We start from the raw sequence: 16,377 nt of genomic DNA, 5'->3' as shown, positions 1-16,377 counted from the left end.
CCAAGGAAACCCTGCTCTTTAGTGCTAAATTGGAACAAACGTCAATCCGGCGAAAACCCAAATTGCCGTTCTCTAAAGAGCAGTTTTCTCCAGGGTGAGGGGAAGTGTGGCTATGCCCTGAGTGGTCCTGCATTTTAATTCAGCCTTTGCTCCTTGGGCAGTTGCAAAAGTGTTCCTGGGGAAGTTGATGGTAACGATAAAGTACTAATAAAACACCTTTATTCAAAAAGAAGTTGAAGTGCGTGTTAACGATGAGTAGCAGACAAGTAATGGTGGCGGCAGCAGAATCTGAAGGCAAAAGCGCTACTAATTTAATAATCTCTTATTAGGAACACTTGAAACAATATGAACTATGTAAAACTTGTTATGCTGTGATCAGATCCACCTTCTCAGGGTTGGGGTTTGTCCAAAGAGCAGCCAGCCAGCCAGGACAAGGTGCAAGGCCGGAAAAGCTCACAATAGGCCTCGCCTTGTTCTTTGCCCCCAGCTCCTGTGACTCCAAGGCATACGACTGCCTCTGAACATGGAGGCTCTGTAGAATTACACAGCTCAACTCCTCACAACAGGGCAAGTGGGGCTGGGGAGAGACATTAACCTCTGTGGGTACATTGCATCAGGACTTCCTCACATCCATCGTTTCCGTTCAAATGTGCTAATACAGGGTGCTCTGGTGGGTTAGCACATGGGAATACCACAAAGCTGCATATTACTCAATATCCTACAAACAGGGGTGTCAACAGGATTTGACAGGACTGCTACATTGTATGGGGATTGGGGCCCCTGCATCGCATCCTTCTGGCTTCTGCAATCTGTTGGCAAGAGCTGTTACTCATGTATATATAATAATTTAGCCGAACCTACATCACAAGGCTGTTGCGAATGTAAAAAGAGGGAGGGAAAGAAAACGTACCAACCCTGGCCTCCTGGGAAGCAAAGCGAGATGCAAACACAGGATCAATGTAATTAGCTCCCACAGGAGGCAGCTGAAAGTCACCAACTTGGATGGCTTTAAAAGAGGAATAACACAAAGGCGGGGCTTTTTCACAGGGAGCCCCCGTGTTGTGGAATGCTCTCCCAATTTGTAGTAGCATCCCGTCTGCCCATCAAGACACCCCTTTTTAGGTGCAACTATTCCCCTGATCTCCTGACTTCCCATTCATTCTTAACCGTTACGTTTTGCTGTTTCATGGGTTTGTTTATTAAGGATGTTTGTTTTCATTGCATTTGTGCTTGGCCATATTCTTAAAACTTGTTTTCTATTTGCAACCCCCTTATAAGTCTTTATGGCAAGTAAAATTAATGATGGATGATGCTGTGAGAAGCGCCTCCTTGTTTGCAAGGCCGCCTGCCCCTGGTCTTCATGTTCATTTTTTGTAGGCCAAAGAAATGCCCGTCCCGAAGTGGTTACCAAGTATGGGCCCCTGCAGGGCATGCTGGCCAGCGTGCAGGGCATCGACCAGCCTGTGAATGTCTTCCTTGGGATCCCTTTTGCCAAACCGCCGGTCGGAGCCCTGAGATTCTCCCCACCGCAACCAGCAGAACCGTGGAGCCATGTGAGGGAGTCAACGTCTATCCCTCCCGTGTAAGAATGAGCCAAATGTGACTTTGCTGGACATCCTTCTTGGGCTAGATTAATATGAAGGTCCTTTTCCTGTCTTGCTTTTAGTTGGTAGCAAAATGGTTTTCAGACCCAACTCAAATCCTCTGCTGTAAGCAAAAAGAGTGCCATTTGGTACAGAAAGAACAGCTATGTTAATCTGTGTCCATTGGTAAAAACAATTCTCTCAGGTCAGAAAGGGGCAAAACCTGAAACATTGTCTGGATAACTCTAGCTTGCTTTAAGATAGGAAAGCTATTTGGGAGCACAGTTCTTTGGGAAGAAACAGGGTTATAGCTCTTTAAGTAAACAAATGGGAAGATGCTCCCTGGCCCTCAAACCCGTCATGAGTCTATTGGAGGCAACAACAGCCTCCTCATGGCTCCATTCCAAGGGCTGGAGCAGTATCTGTCTTCCAAGCCAAAGGGACTTTGCACCTGTTTAATCCACCATTCAGAGGGCACCCAATTTCCCCAAGGAACCGCCAGCCTCTGGGTCTGAGGGATAAGGAGGTTTTACTCCGTGTTGTTCACCTGCCCTCCTTTCAGGTGGTGGGGGCGATTGTGGGAGCAGCGCAAATTGGGCAGTCCACACAGTTTGCTTCTACGCATCAGCAATGCTGCTTAGGGGGTGTTTCCCCTATCACCACTACCCATGGAACTGAGAGTAGGGGCTGGGCTGCTGAGCAAACATGTCCATCTTTAAGGCAGCAGGCGACAGAGGAGCTTCTGTGCAAAAGAACTGCAGTTCCAGCTTTTCCAGTCTGACCACATTGAATGCCCCAGGGCCTCTTTTCTGGTTAATGAGGAGCAGAGCATGCAAGGCTCTTGTCAAGCATGAGTCAGTGGGAACCGCCCACAGGAACAGTGGCTACTGGAGACAAGCAGATCCATGAACTTCTGTCCTGCATGCAAATGTATTCTGGTCTACAGCAATTTGGTTTCTCCCGAGTAATCCTGTGAATTGTAGCTTGAATTCTCAGTTGGAGCCCCTGCCAGGCACACATTGGCTACATCTCTCCGGGTTCCTGAGAAGGCAGGTGGTGGTGAAAGCTGTTTAAATCTCTCACACACACCCCAACCATGAGCGTGACCGATAAGAGCTCCGCTCTCCTTAGCCTGACCGTCCTTTCACATCCTTTTCTTTCTTCTCATCTGTTTCAAAGGTGCCTGCAAGACTTGGGATGGCTGGCTGACTTTAGCAAGATTCTGAATATGACGCTTCCCGACTTAGCAGTGACCGAAGATTGTCTTTACCTGAATGTTTTTACCCCAGACACCAAGGCCAAATTGCCTGTAAGCAAACAAAGCCTTCCTTGAAATTATCGCCTCATGCTGCCTGCAAATGTGCAACCAGAAGCAGCGCAGGATTGGAGGCAGTTGCTCTTGAGGCCAGCAGGCCAGCAGGGCAGAGGACAGAAACAGCAACCCACAATGTTATGGGGCTGTTGCTCCCCCCCCCTTTAATTGCCCATGCTCCACTCGCACATGCACACATGCTTCTTGCACCTTTCTTTCCACAGCTGGCAGACATGGAGTGAAGAAAACAATCAGCAGCAACTCTTTACCTTCAGCCTGTAGTTCACTCTTCTCTGAGACATTCCCCTCCTTTTCCTCAGCTTTTGACTGGCGTCTCTTCACAGTCCAAGCCCTTCAGCTGCCTACCTACTCCCTGGATCTCCTCAGCCACTCTGGATGCTCTGCAGCTGGGCTTCTGGGTTCACCCCAACCCCTCGTAGAGTCCGATTCCCCATCCAATCTGAAACCATACTGGGACCTGCTTAGTAGCTTTGCAAATGTGGTAGCGGTTTTATTGCTGCAATGGCATGGATTCTGCCTTTCAGCTGCTCCACTGGCTCCTGGTGCAGAGCACCCAACTTCTCTTGAAAGCTCTTTTAGTGCTGGCCCTGTTGCTCCATTAACACCAAGCTCGTCTGTGCCAGGAATGTTGCTGTTATAGCAAGTTCCTTTTGTTTTGTGTATTTTCCTAGGTCATGGTCTGGATCCACGGAGGAGCTCTGATATTAGGTGGAGCTTTTATGAATGATGGATCAGCCTTGGCTGCTTATGAAAAGGTGGTAGTCGTTGCGATTCAGTACAGGCTGGGTCTCCCAGGATTCTTCAGGTGAGATAGTTTCTAACACTTGAAAAAGCTGCACTAACTTAAAGGTACACAGGGCACATGCAATCTCTTTGGTGAAGATGAGATATGCCTTTGCTTCTCTTGCTAGGAGTAATAAATAAAAAGCTTTGCAAGGAGAGGAAGGGAGGTGGAAAGAAAAGGGAAGAGGAAGAGGAAGGGAATCCAATTTGCTTCATCGCTGCATCTTCCTGATTTGCACCACGCAAAATAAGACACAACCAAAAGACCTGCTACCCTTTGAAATTAGTATTTCTCCAAATTTTGTGATACAGTTATCCAGCCAGAAAATGCACGTGGAAACACATATTAGGGGGAATGTGGAAGAAAAGGCATATATTAGTGAAAACAGCCTGCGAAGTTGAGAAGCTGGAAGTCCCAAGCAATAGGGTCCCGAAAGAAGGGCTGAATGAAAGGAAAAATGGGGGGACAGAGGAGACACATGAATGGATGAAATGAGAAGGATCCTGGAGAAAATTCTCACTTTGCGCTACCTGGCTGCTGTTGCCCATTCCAGAGTGGTGGTTCTGAGGCAAAAGATTGCTCACTTCTCAGGTCAAACCTTCAGCTTATCTCCTTGCAGAGCAGAGATAGATCATTTTGGGGCTGGGGGATGCATGTTAACCATCTAGTAGTTTCTCCATTGCTTGACTATTGCCTTTCTTTTAGCACTGGTAGCAGTGATGCCCGTGGAAACTGGGGATTGCTGGATCAAGTAGCTGCTCTCCAGTGGGTTCAGGAGAACATTGCACATTTTGGAGGAGATCCCAATTCTGTGACCATATTTGGAGAGTCTGCAGGAGCATTTAGTGTTGGTGCTCAGGTAGGGATCCACTAAATATGGAGATCGCAAAGGCTCTGAGGACTCTGCCAGAGATCTCTAAACTGGGGCTGGGAGGTGGGCAGAAGAAAGATCTGGATCCAGTTGTAAATCGCTTTTATGCTGTAGATCTCCAAGCATTTCCAAGACCAACAACAAAGTGCTTCCTCCGTATTAAAGGACACTACTGGCAAAACTAAGATAGTTTGGGGGAGAGAAGGGTATTTGTGTGGAAGGACTGTAAGGGCCATTCAGCTCTAGTTCTCAGACACAACAGCTGCCTTTGCAAGAAATGTTACGTCTTCCACAAAATAGTCTGAAGCAAAGCAGGTTGCCTCTGAAACTCTGGACCTGCTCAGCTCAGGAGCTTCACTGGGCATTTGAGAGCTGCCTTCAGAGCCACCTGTGCCATGGAGACAGTGCTGGTGGGGGGAGCCCACATCCACCTTTGGGAGAATAGACTCTATTTAGGGCTTGCAAGGCTTTATTTTCCACTTGTCAGCCAATGGAGACCGTACTGTCTCCATTGACTTGCATGGAGAGAGGAGGGTGGTGACACCTGAAGCTTTGGAAAACCAAAACAAGGTTGTAGCTTGCATCCAAAGCAGTGAGTAAAGGTAAAATGCACACCCATTACAGCCAGCACAGCCAGCTTTCCACTGAAATAATGCAAGGATTGTGCACACCTGAGCTTAATGTACGTTTGAAGCTGTTTGCATTCCCATTTAAGTACAGCCATACCTTGGTTTTTGAACAGCTTAGTTCTCGAATGTTTTGGCTCCTGAACACTGCAAACCCAGAAGTGACTGTTCCAGTTTGCGAACTATTTTTGGAAGCCAAACGTCCAGCGCAGCTTCCGATTGGCTGCAGGAGCTTCCACGCTTTGGTTTTTGTACATTTTGGAGGTCGAATGGACTTCTGAAACAGATTCCGTTCTACTTCCAAAGTACGACTGTAATGCCCTACACAAGACATCCCCCTCAGACAGCTGCTCTCCTACTGATAACCTGTGAATTTAGATTGCCCTGATCCAGGGATAATCCAGTAGGTTTTGAAAAATATGACTCCAAACCACTCCACTTGAGATGGTGAATGCATTGCCTTGGATTTTGCTCCCGAATTTTTTTAAAAAATGTATTTATGTATTTAATTATTACTTTTGAACTGCACAGAAAACTTTAGTTTGGGGACAGTATGTAAATACTGAAAATAAATACAGTAAATGCCATACTAAAAGACATATTTGATCTTGAATGCCTTGTTTTGTGTCTCTCGCCTGCCCTCCTTCTTCCTCTGCTGCAGCTCCTGTCCCCCTTGTCCAAGGGCTTGTTCCACAGGGCCATCTCTGAGAGCGGAGTCACTCAGCTTCCAGGCCTCATCACTAGCTGCCCAGAAGTCCTTGCCCAAGTGAGTCTGTTGTTGTTGTGTAGGGAGACAGTACCCTTAAGAGCAATAGTCTGGTTCCCAAACTACTTTGGACAGTTCCAGGGAATGAAAGTTTGAGGATTGCAGCTTAAGCATCTCTCAGATATTAATCAAAACAGACTGATATAAGGGGTGAATCAAATCATTCGAAAAGATGGAAGAGAGACAGCCTCTGAGCATGAGCAGAGCTCTGTAGCCAAGGGGGCCCCATCTACTCCAGCATCCTGTTTTCACAATGGCCAATCAGATGCCTAAGGAAAGCCTGCAATAATTTGCTGGGAGGGAACATGGAACTGTGATTTACAGTACAGTGGTACCTCTGGATGCGAACGGGATCCATTCCGGAGACAGAGGTCCTTGTTTCAGGATGACAACCACCCTGAGACGAGTGACAGCCTCAAGCTCTGCTTCAAACAAGCCCATGGAAATGTCAGGCTTTTGTGACTGTTCACGTCAATGCAGTGCCAATTGCTTTGTGGTGTAGTGGTTAAGAGCAGTAGTCTCGTAATCTGATGATCCGACTTCGATTCCCCGCTCCTCCACATGCAGTTGCTGGGTGACCTTGGGCCAGTCACACTTCTTTGAAGTCTCTCAGCCCCACTCACCTCACAGAGTATTTGTTGTGGGGGAGGAAGGGAAAGGAGATTGTTAGCCGCTTTGAGACTCCATAGGGTAGTGATAAAGCGGGATATCAAATCCAAACTCCTCCTCCTTCTCCTCTTCTAATCTGTATTATTATTTTATTCCCCCCTCCTCCATCAAAAGTTCTCACATAAAATTGCAAAAGCCTCTGGCTGTGAGGCCAGCAGTTCTGCGCTGGTTAAATGCTTGAGGAGCAAAACAGAAGAAGAACTCAGAACCGTGAATACCAACTTGACCCTGGTGAGTCTGAAAACTTCAACGACATCCACATAATGTAATGCTCTTCCACTCTGTTTTTGCTCTCCTTTGTTTATTTGGGTCGGGAGGTATGTGGGCCACAAACTGTTGGAATCTTCCTAGATGATAAAGATTTAAACATGAGGGAGTTTGCATTGTTATCCAAGGGGGCAACTATGCACACATGCCAAAAGGTTTGTTTGGACTAAGCCCATGCCTCTCCAGGGTCTTTTTATTTGGTGATTCGTCATTTTGCATCATACAAACACACATGTATTTTTCTCATTCCAAATCCTTCTTGGTCGGGTTTCAAGTATATTAACACTTTGGGGAAAGGCTACAGCTTAGTGGGAGAGAATCTTGCTTGTGGAAGGTTCCAGATTTAATCCCAGCATCTCCAGGTCGGAGTGGCAAAGGCCCATGCCCAAAACCTTGGAGCGTGGCTACCAGTCAGTGGAGATAATATTCAGCTAGATGTGGTCTGGCTTGTAAGAAGGCAGCTTCCTATGTCCCTACTTTTGAAATTCTCCAGTTTTGCTTCATTCTTGTTATACATAACTTTTGCAGTTGTTTCTAGGGATCCAACACACATTAAAGAGAACTTTCCTTTAAAAACAAACAGGGATTTGGGATTATCCCCGCAGTAGTTGATGGAGAGTTCCTTCGAAAGGCACCCAAGGAACTACTGGCCTCAAAGGAATTCAACACTGTCCCATATCTATTAGGTGTGAATAATCACGAATACGGATGGGTTGTTCCTGCGGTAAGTTGCTCACAATTTATTTTTGTACCCTGATGTGTGGCTGCAATAGAGTCTGGTGCTTTTGAATAATATTTTGAAAGCGAAAGATGTTTGCTGCAACTCCCTGCCCCTCCTTCCCTTCTTCCTCATCCTCTTTATGGATTTACCATGTCTTTTGTGGCTTTACAAACTCAGGTAAAATGAGTGAAATGTGAACGCAGGGTTCCATATTCCTTGGATGATATTGAATGTGAGGTCTCTATTTAATTCCACAGGCAATGAACATCTCCGGCATAACTGAAGGCATGGATAAGGAGACCGTCATTGCGTTGTTTCAGCGGATAACCGCCTCCATGGTAAGAGAGAAGCCAACGAGCCCTACTTACTCAGCTTTCTACAAGCTCCAGTGTGTATGGGAAAGGGGAGATAACATAAAGAGGGGCAGAAGAAACACCTGCAGAACAGGGCCGGTCCCTTCCAAAGGCCTTTCCCTTCCAGCCTTTGTGGTTTCATTTCTGCAGCCTTTAAAGCAGGGATTAAACATGCATCTAGGATCAAATGATCCACAACATCAGGTGCCAGTTACAGAAACAAGAACAAAAACTCTGGATGTGGTGGTGGTGGGAGCCTCCACACCTTTGCAGAGTGTGAGACCCACCCACAAGCAGCTGGTGGCAGTGGAGGAAAACCAGCGGCCCCTTTGCTTTCTTTTGCGAACAGGCATCTCTGCTGCCGCTTTGCATGTCTTAAAGCAGGGATGTTCAACAGGTAGATCCCCTCAAAGTTTTGGTAGAGGTCTCTGGGCCCTTCCCTGCTTTTATGGAAACCAGGGAGGTGGGATTAAGTCTTCATCACTGGTTCCCCACCCCTTCCCTCCCTGTCAGGGGTGCATCATTTACACCCCTCCACAAATCCATCCATTTACACCTACACACATCCTTGACACAGACATTTAAAGCTGCCTTTCTTTTGCCTCTCCCCTTTTCTCCTCCCACATCCCTGAAATTGTTCCCATTCACATGAGTGGGATGCTTTCACTAACCCTGTTGTGCAAAGGTGCAATTGAGGAGAGGGTTGTTTTCTTCCCAGCTCCTCCCCAGCCCATTCCAATTCCTCTCTCCTTGCATGATAAATTAGCCTTGGGGAGGGGGAGAAACCTGTTTCCTCCTAAGCCTAATTGCCATGTTTGGGGGCAGGAAGCAGATGTGTGGGTGCCGGATCCCAAAGCTTTGAGGGCTATGAGTGGCCCACAAGCCAGAGGTTTCCTCTCCTTGTCATGTGTTGTCGCTGTTGTTTCCTGGAAGAGCCCAGCTGCTGCACCCATTTCCCTGGCGGCATTTGCTGGGCAATGGATGTCGCAGGAGGGGAAGTGGTTCCCATGGCCTTCTCTAATGTGCCTGCTCCCTCCTTTCCTTGCAGAATTTATTACCTGAGCCTCTGCAGATGGCACTGGATGAATACTTGGGAGACACCAAGGACCGTGTCAAGTTACGAGATCGCTTTCTGGACATGATGGGAGATATGTTCTTTGTTGCTCCTGCTGTTGAGATAGCTAGATATCATAGAGGTGAATTCACTTTTGAAATAACGGAATGACCACAGCAAAGCGTTATTTATCTATTTTATTTATTAGATTTATATACCAACCTTCATCATAAGATCTCATTAGAAGCTCTTGCATTGGGGAAATTTCTGGAGGCTCCATGATTGTCAAGAGGTGCTGGGTTCTAGTCTTGGAACCCAACCCGGATGAGAAAAAAATACTTGCTGGGAGGGGGAGGGAAGATGCTTCTGGTCCAGGGGGGTGGGTTCAGCCTGCCTCACCCTTTTGTTCTCCCCACAACCTGTCCTCTGATCCTATGTCAGGTGGGGTATGCATTTTATTTATGATAGATCAATTTCTAACCCCACTTTTCCACCCAGTGGAACCACATCAAAGTACAAAGTGAAATACAAAATAACATTCAAAACCATTAGACCCACACAGATAAAATGTCTTCCATGAAACCAGTGCTTTCTAAACATATTTTTATGGGTACCGTATTTTTTGCCCTATATGATACACTTTTTCCCATCCAAAAATGAAGGGGAAATGTGTGTGCGTCCTATGGGGCGAATGCAGGCTTTTGCTGAAGCCTGGAGAGCAAGAGGGGTCGGTGTGCACCGACCCCTCTCGCTCTCCAGGCTTCAGGAAGCTCTCCGCTAGCTGAGAGCTTGCCTGCACCCAGAAGCTTGGGGCGCGCTGAGCTCAGCACGCCCCAGGCTTCCGGCTTCGCGCAGCTCTCCCACAGCTTGCGGATAGCAGCCTGTTCTGGGGGCTGGGGGCGGGGGAAGCTTGGGCTTCCCCTGCCCCAGCCCTGCACCTGGGGGGGGATAAATTTCCCCCCCTTTATTTCCCCCCAAAAAAAACTAGGTGCGTCCTATGGGCCGGTGCGTCCTATGGGGCAAAAAATACGGTACTCTCATTTTGACTCGAAAAGAACCATTTTATAGTTCAAATCGGGAAAAATAAATACAGTAAATGGGTTAAAGTACAAAGATTCACAAAATGTTTTGGGGTCTGCGTCCACCTGTGTACACCCAGAAAAAAGCACTGCATGAAACTAATGCCACCATATTTACAGTTGATATTATAAGTTAACTTTGGAGACCAAAACCATATCTGATTCCCCCTCCCCCCCCCAAAAAAAATTTATTTACTGCATTTATATTCTACTTTCTTTTTTTCTGCAAGGAGCTCAAGGTAGCACCCTCATTTGATCCCCATACAACAACCTTTTTGCTGTAGTTTAGGCTGAGAGGCAGTGACTAGCAAAGGTTACGCAGTTAGCTGCATGGGCAAGTGGGGATTTGAACCCGGGTCTCGCAGCTTCTAGGTCCAACATTCCACCCTCTGTGCCACACTAGCTTTGCTTGCTGATAGAAGGTCATCAGAGAATGGGCTGTGTGGGCTTCCTTTGGCCGAGATATCGAAAGTCCAGGAGCGGTCACTGAAAAGCCCCTTTCTTGAAATTTCTGCCAAATACACTTCTTCAGGTTTGTGGCACAGACAGAAGCTCTCTTTCTATCCTCCTCTGTCCCATATCTCAACACTCAAGCAGACTTGTATGAAGGCAATCTTTTGGATATCCTGGTCCCAAGTCATGTACTGTCATAATGAACATTTTGACTTGTGCCCAGAGATGACTTCTAGACAGTGTTTCTTGCTCCCAGTAGCTGGCAGTGACTAGCTGCCCAGACATTCTGAGCCAGTTGCTATAGGAGTCCAAATTATAGCTGCCACTAAGACATGTGTCCCTGTGATGAGGTATGTGGTGAACACATGATATTAACAAATGCATTGTGCATGCTCATGACTGTGATCATATGTGCTCTGTGGATCACAACCATGATAATGTATGGTGTCCCAGTAATCACTGCAAACACTGATCTCTCTCTGCCCTCCTCCCCCACCCACTTTTTGTTTCAGATTCTGGAGCTCCTGTCTACCTTTATGAATTCCAACACCGGCCCAGTGCATTTAAACACGCAAAGCCAGATTTTGTGAAGGCTGATCATGGTGATGAACTTGGCTTTGTATTTGGGGTACCATTCTTAGGCAGTGAGTCAGCCGCTATGATGGGTAAGAATTTTATCGATGTTTTCTTTTGCTTTGCTTTTATAAGGCAGGGAAGGGTGCAGTTGCACAGGAGAAAGTCAATAAGGTCAGAAGGATTTCTTAAGGCTGGGCAAGCCTGGCTTCTTTTGTAATGGAGATTATTGCCTCAATAGCTGGATCTTCCTTAAGTCTTCTGAAGGCGTAGGAGGCATAGCGTGGGGGGGCTGTGAGATCGCCCTGGGTTCATTTTTCGGGGTGTGGCGAGCACTGCTCCTGCCGCCCTCCCTGAGCCAGGCTGGCACCACTTTGTGAGACTGGGATCTGATATATCCCAGCCTTGCAAAGCCGCTTGAGAAGGGCGGCGTGAGAAGAGAGCAACAACCATGCACCCTTCTTTCGGGCTGAATAACAACATTATCAAGGATTAATTTAATCATTAACCAGCTTTAGCAGTTCACAGGCTACTGTTTAAATATACCCAAGGAATTTGATTTTAATATTTGTCAGACTGCCCATCCCCCCAAACAAACAAATATATGGGAACTGTAGTTTAAGGGTGCTGGGAATTGCAACTCTGTGGCATGCAAACTACAGTTCCCAGTGCTTGATAGTTGATATCTTTACTAAGCCACTCTGGGAATTTATCTGAAGGGTACTAGGAGTTTATGTCTGATAGGAAACAAAAACTATAAACAGATGAGGAAGCAAAACAAATTTTAAGCAAATGATAACAATGAAATACCTCTTTAAAGCTCTACTGATAGTCAATACCATAAATTCTACATGAATCACTACATGCTACATGACTAATACGTTCTCCCCCCCCCCCCGCCCCCGCGTACTTCTCTCATAAAGCGACAGAGGCCGAGAAAGAGCTCAGCAGAAAAATGATGAAATACTGGAGCAACTTTGCCCGAACTGGGTGAGATTCTTGGCTATTTCCAAACACTATGTCTCAGTGGTTGCAATATTTGGATTGTTATTAATAATTGCTATTATTTGATATCTGTCATAAAGCATCTGTAGGTGTCTTAGAAATGCAAGGCAAGGACATCAACAATCAAGTTTAACAATAAACTGCAATAACAGCAAAATTGTAATACAGAAGCAGCAATAATCTTGATAATCCTATTGTCTGAAATGCCTAGGAGAAGATGTACGTTCTGACCTGATGCTGAAAGGATGTAAATAAATGACTGCACCAGGAAGGCCTCGCTGGGGAGGCTGCAGCCAAAATGACCTTGTCACCACCTTCTAAACCTATCTTGAAGGGGAGACCCAGCAAAGGGCCTCAAACAATGAGCACAAGGTTAAAGAGGAGAGGCTTTAGGGCAGGGGTCAGCAAGGCTTACCTTGCCTAGGCCAGTTCATTGCCACAGAGCCCCCTCTGTGGGCCAGATCACAGGTGCGTGATTTCCGGTGTCTGTGCAGGTGCAATTTCCAGCATCTGTGCATGCGCAGACACGGTTTCCAGCTCTGCGAAAGCGTCCCCGCAGGTGGCTTGGTTCGGGGGTGGCTCGTGGCCAGTAAAACGACCCCCGTGGGCCGCTTGTGGCCCATGGGCCTTGGGTTGCTGACCCCTGCTTTAGGGCCTTGAGCCACATCAGGCTTTCCAGGTTAAGACTAGGACTTAGAATTGGTCCCAGAAACAGCCAGTGCGGCTATGCCAGAACCAATAATGGGCTCAGACCACTTCATTTCCCTCACCCGTCCTGCTGCCACACCCTACACCAGCTGCAGTTTTCGAGGTGCCTTGAAAGGCAGCCTCACGTATAGTGCATTGTTGTAATCGAAAACAGAGGTTGCTACAGGATAGATTACCAAGGAACCACCCACTAACAGCGTCTCATTGTTTTGGATTGAGACTCATCCAGTCCGTCACCATGACCAGGCACCAGTTCAGCACACCAACCATCTCAGCGGCAGAAAGAGAGATGCATGCCGTCAGCATACAGATGGTGATACGCTCCGAGATGCTGTGTGGCTCCACTCAGTGGCTTTACATACATGCCAAAAAGTACAAAACCAATATGCTGAATATGAACTGAATTCTTGGCTCTGTCTTTTTCAGGAATCCAAATGGCAAAGGTTTGGTGGAATGGCCTCAGTATGGTCTGAATGAAGAATATCTGGAATTAAACCTGGAGCAAAGGAAAGCAGAGAAGCTGAGGAAGAACAAGGTGGACTTCTGGTTAAAGACGCTGCCTGAAAAAATGAAGAAAATGGCTGAAGGAAAGGAAAAACATGGGGAGCTGTAACCAGTGGCCAAATTGCCCCAGCTTATTTTTGTTTGTTTTGAGAACCAACACTTTCCAACAAGAATTATTTCAGTCTGAAAAATGCATTTGTTCAACGCATGTTCTAACGCCGAAAATCTTAGCTATTATGAGATGAGATATTATTTATACAGCAGAAATGCCAGGTGATTCACATCAACAATTAGGAAATCCTGCCAATGATTTGAAGAGTAATGAGTTTATGGCCCCAGTGCAGTTTAAGAATCCTGGGCATGGCTGCAACGCCTTGTTGATTAGTCAATTAGGTCACTAATCTTAAAATTCTTCTCACACAAATACTTGGCAAACAAGCACAGGCAGTCGGCATTATTTTAGGAGAGGCATTTCACCTTTTCTAAGATTGTGCCCACTTTGACAAGTTGACTTCCTCGCTGTTGGGTTTTAGATGAAAAATATAAGTGGGGCAGGAAGTCACAGAGGGGAGATGTTCATGCCTAGCCCATGAGAGTGGGACAAGTGTCCTTCACAATTTACTCCTCCTTGGGAGGACCTGCCGCCACCTCCCCCCTTTTCAAACACCAAGTGAAGAAATCCAAAGCTTGGCAGGTTGGATAAGAATCTAAATGGGGTGGGGGCTCTCTGCAAACTCTGACCTGTGGACAGGCAGCTCAAGTTCAATCTGTAATCTGCAGTTCTTAACCTTGGAGCCTGTATAAAGGCAGCAGCATATAAAGCAAACAGAGAGCACAGTTACACAGTACAAAAAAAATACAAACCAGTGCTTTTCCTAGCTAAATCTTATAATAGGCTGACAGCCTCCATTGATCAGGGAGGATCTTGAGGGCCTGATCCTGACCAGCTTCAGTTAAAAGCACATGGAAAGTGAAACAGAAAGTCTGTCTCAAACATTTCCTTATAAATATGGGCAAGGTTGGATAGGCAAAGGGATCAGCCTCTGATCAGAGAGAATTCCAAGGGTGGTTTGCTCAGTCAGCAATGCAAACTGGGCTTTGCACCTGGTCAGGGAATATCTGCAAGAGTCTCTCTCTCCCTCTGGCCAGACGGTTCCATGTGTTTTGGCAAGTGAACAACTCAGAGGCTCTATATGTTGGCTGGCCTTAGAGATTATGGGACAAAGAAAGCTGCCTTACGCTGTTGGCCAGACCATTGGCCCATCTAATTCAGTGATATCAATAGCAGCTTTCCAGGGAGTCTTGCTTGAGTCTTCTTTCCCAGCCTTACCTGAAGATACCACTGGGGATGGGAAGCAAAGAACCTTCCACATTTTCCTGGATGGAAGAAAAGGATCCATGGGTTGCGTGGGTTTTGTAAGGGGGGAAAGATAGAGAGGGGCGTGGGTGACTTAGAGATCTCCTTGGTGTTCTTTGGCAAAATGAGCCACATTTCATGTGGAGGAGAGTTGCTGCCTTGATTGTTCTTGCAAATTAACTAGGCTCCAACACTGCAAAGTGAGTTCTAAATTCAGTTTATATTGCTACAAAAGTTGTGTCCCCCTCTCTCAGCCGAGTGGTGGCAAAAGCCTATGGAGTTCCAGGCACTTGCCCAGGGTCTGTGGTCCTTTGGAGAATTGAGACACAGTGGAGACTGTTGTCGCTTTAAGAAATATGGTTTAGTCATCTATTTACACCTTCAGTCTGCATGGAAGGAGTCCAGATTTTACTGCATGGTCATTTCAAGAGGAGCTTGTACCTCATAGCAGTGCAGCCCTGGAGTCCAAGGCATCTCTCCCAGCCAGCCAGCTTGCAGCCAGCCTGCCCAAGATGGATCCCACTCTTCTTCCTTCTTTCCAGCAACCCTTGCTCAAGAAAGACCCTCTTTTCCCGGTCACCTTATATTCAGTTACCCTTGCAACCTTCCAAAGTATTTTATGGAGTTTACCACACAGTTACTCAACAATGCAAAATGTTAGATTTTGGGTAAACTGTCCATGTCAAAGGATGGGTTCTCTTTTGTAGGAGTGCAAATATCCAGGGTGTGGGGTCAGGTGGGATTACTATGAGGAATGATAAAATATGCATCAAGCCATTGTGTCCACGATGAATGCATTGTGTTGACTGGGTTTAATTCATTGACAATAATTTCTGTGCAAATCCCACAACTCTCTGCATCTCTGTCCATTTCCTCTACTGCCCATTTCTCTTGCTTGATAAGTCACGTACACAGCCCAGTTGCTTTGCCAGGCATGCATCCTGGGCCATAAAGATAGTGGGCAAGTTTCTTTGATGTAGCTTTTCTGATAAGTTAATCTTAGGATGTTACTCTTAGGGCCCCGAAACAGGTCTCACCTGAGGGTGATAATGATCGCTGTCCTCCTGGCCATCCTTCTTATCATGTATATTGCCTGTTTATGACCTCAGGGGTTGCCAAATGCACTCCTTTGTAGTTCTGTTTTGTTTACCCAGAAAAAGCTACTCTTCATTCTTCTGCCCCAATGCTACATTTCAAGCATAAAATAGAGTTAGATACAAAGTGCACCAAATCAAAACGGACATCTGGAAATGACTCTAGAGGCTTTATTTCAGAAGGCAACTACTATGATAATGAAAAATTAATAGCATTTCAAGTTTAGCAGTGGAGATTTGATCCCTTGTTCAGATTTATTCAAGCGGTTTTTGCCACTGCTTTGCCAAATAACTTGTTTTGCTGGCACATATGGCTCACTTATAGTGTTAGTAAAATGGGAAAAAACTGAAATATCACAGTAAAAGTAATTTTCCAATATATTTTAAAACCACACAGGCTTAGTTAGAACAGCCACACATTAACAGAGGCTTAAAATAAGAACTGCTATGATCACTAAATAGAAGAAGCATAGAATTATTTGTACTGACTGCTTAAAAGTGCATAAGAAATTATAGGTGAAGAATGACTTTTCTAACACCCTGCTGTCATATGAACGAAAGCAGTAAGAATGTTTAG

General features: G+C 46.2%; 1 protein-coding gene and 1 long non-coding RNA gene across 2 annotated transcripts in view; both read left to right on the top strand.

Annotated features, from left to right (window-relative positions):
- LOC310850520 (uncharacterized protein) overlaps window positions 1–13,540 on the top strand; it is a 33,889-nt gene extending 20,349 nt beyond the window's left edge. Inside the window, exons 16-27 of the mRNA XM_083752041.1 lie at window positions 1,378–1,582; window positions 2,763–2,892; window positions 3,588–3,721; window positions 4,406–4,559; window positions 5,859–5,963; window positions 6,747–6,863; window positions 7,483–7,623; window positions 7,878–7,958; window positions 9,022–9,169; window positions 11,072–11,224; window positions 12,056–12,122; window positions 13,272–13,540. Of these exons, the coding sequence (XP_083608167.1) occupies window positions 1,378–1,582; window positions 2,763–2,892; window positions 3,588–3,721; window positions 4,406–4,559; window positions 5,859–5,963; window positions 6,747–6,863; window positions 7,483–7,623; window positions 7,878–7,958; window positions 9,022–9,169; window positions 11,072–11,224; window positions 12,056–12,122; window positions 13,272–13,458 (1,622 nt within the window). The 3' untranslated portion in view covers window positions 13,459–13,540. The remainder of the gene's footprint in view (window positions 1–1,377; window positions 1,583–2,762; window positions 2,893–3,587; window positions 3,722–4,405; window positions 4,560–5,858; window positions 5,964–6,746; window positions 6,864–7,482; window positions 7,624–7,877; window positions 7,959–9,021; window positions 9,170–11,071; window positions 11,225–12,055; window positions 12,123–13,271) is intronic.
- Window positions 13,541–15,315: 1,775 nt separating this feature from the next.
- LOC310850177 lies at window positions 15,316–16,275 on the top strand. Its single transcript, XR_014567251.1, has 2 exons — window positions 15,316–15,915; window positions 16,126–16,275. It is a non-coding gene; the product is annotated as an uncharacterized lncRNA (long non-coding RNA).
- The last annotated feature ends 102 nt before the right edge of the window (window positions 16,276–16,377 follow it).

This window comes from Podarcis gaigeae (assembly GCF_964106915.1).
Source record: "Podarcis gaigeae genome assembly, chromosome: 8".
In the NCBI taxonomy this organism is placed as follows: Eukaryota; Metazoa; Chordata; class Lepidosauria; order Squamata; family Lacertidae; genus Podarcis; species Podarcis gaigeae.
Note: the sequence above shows the minus strand (reverse complement) of the source record. Positions and strands in the feature narration are given on the sequence as shown.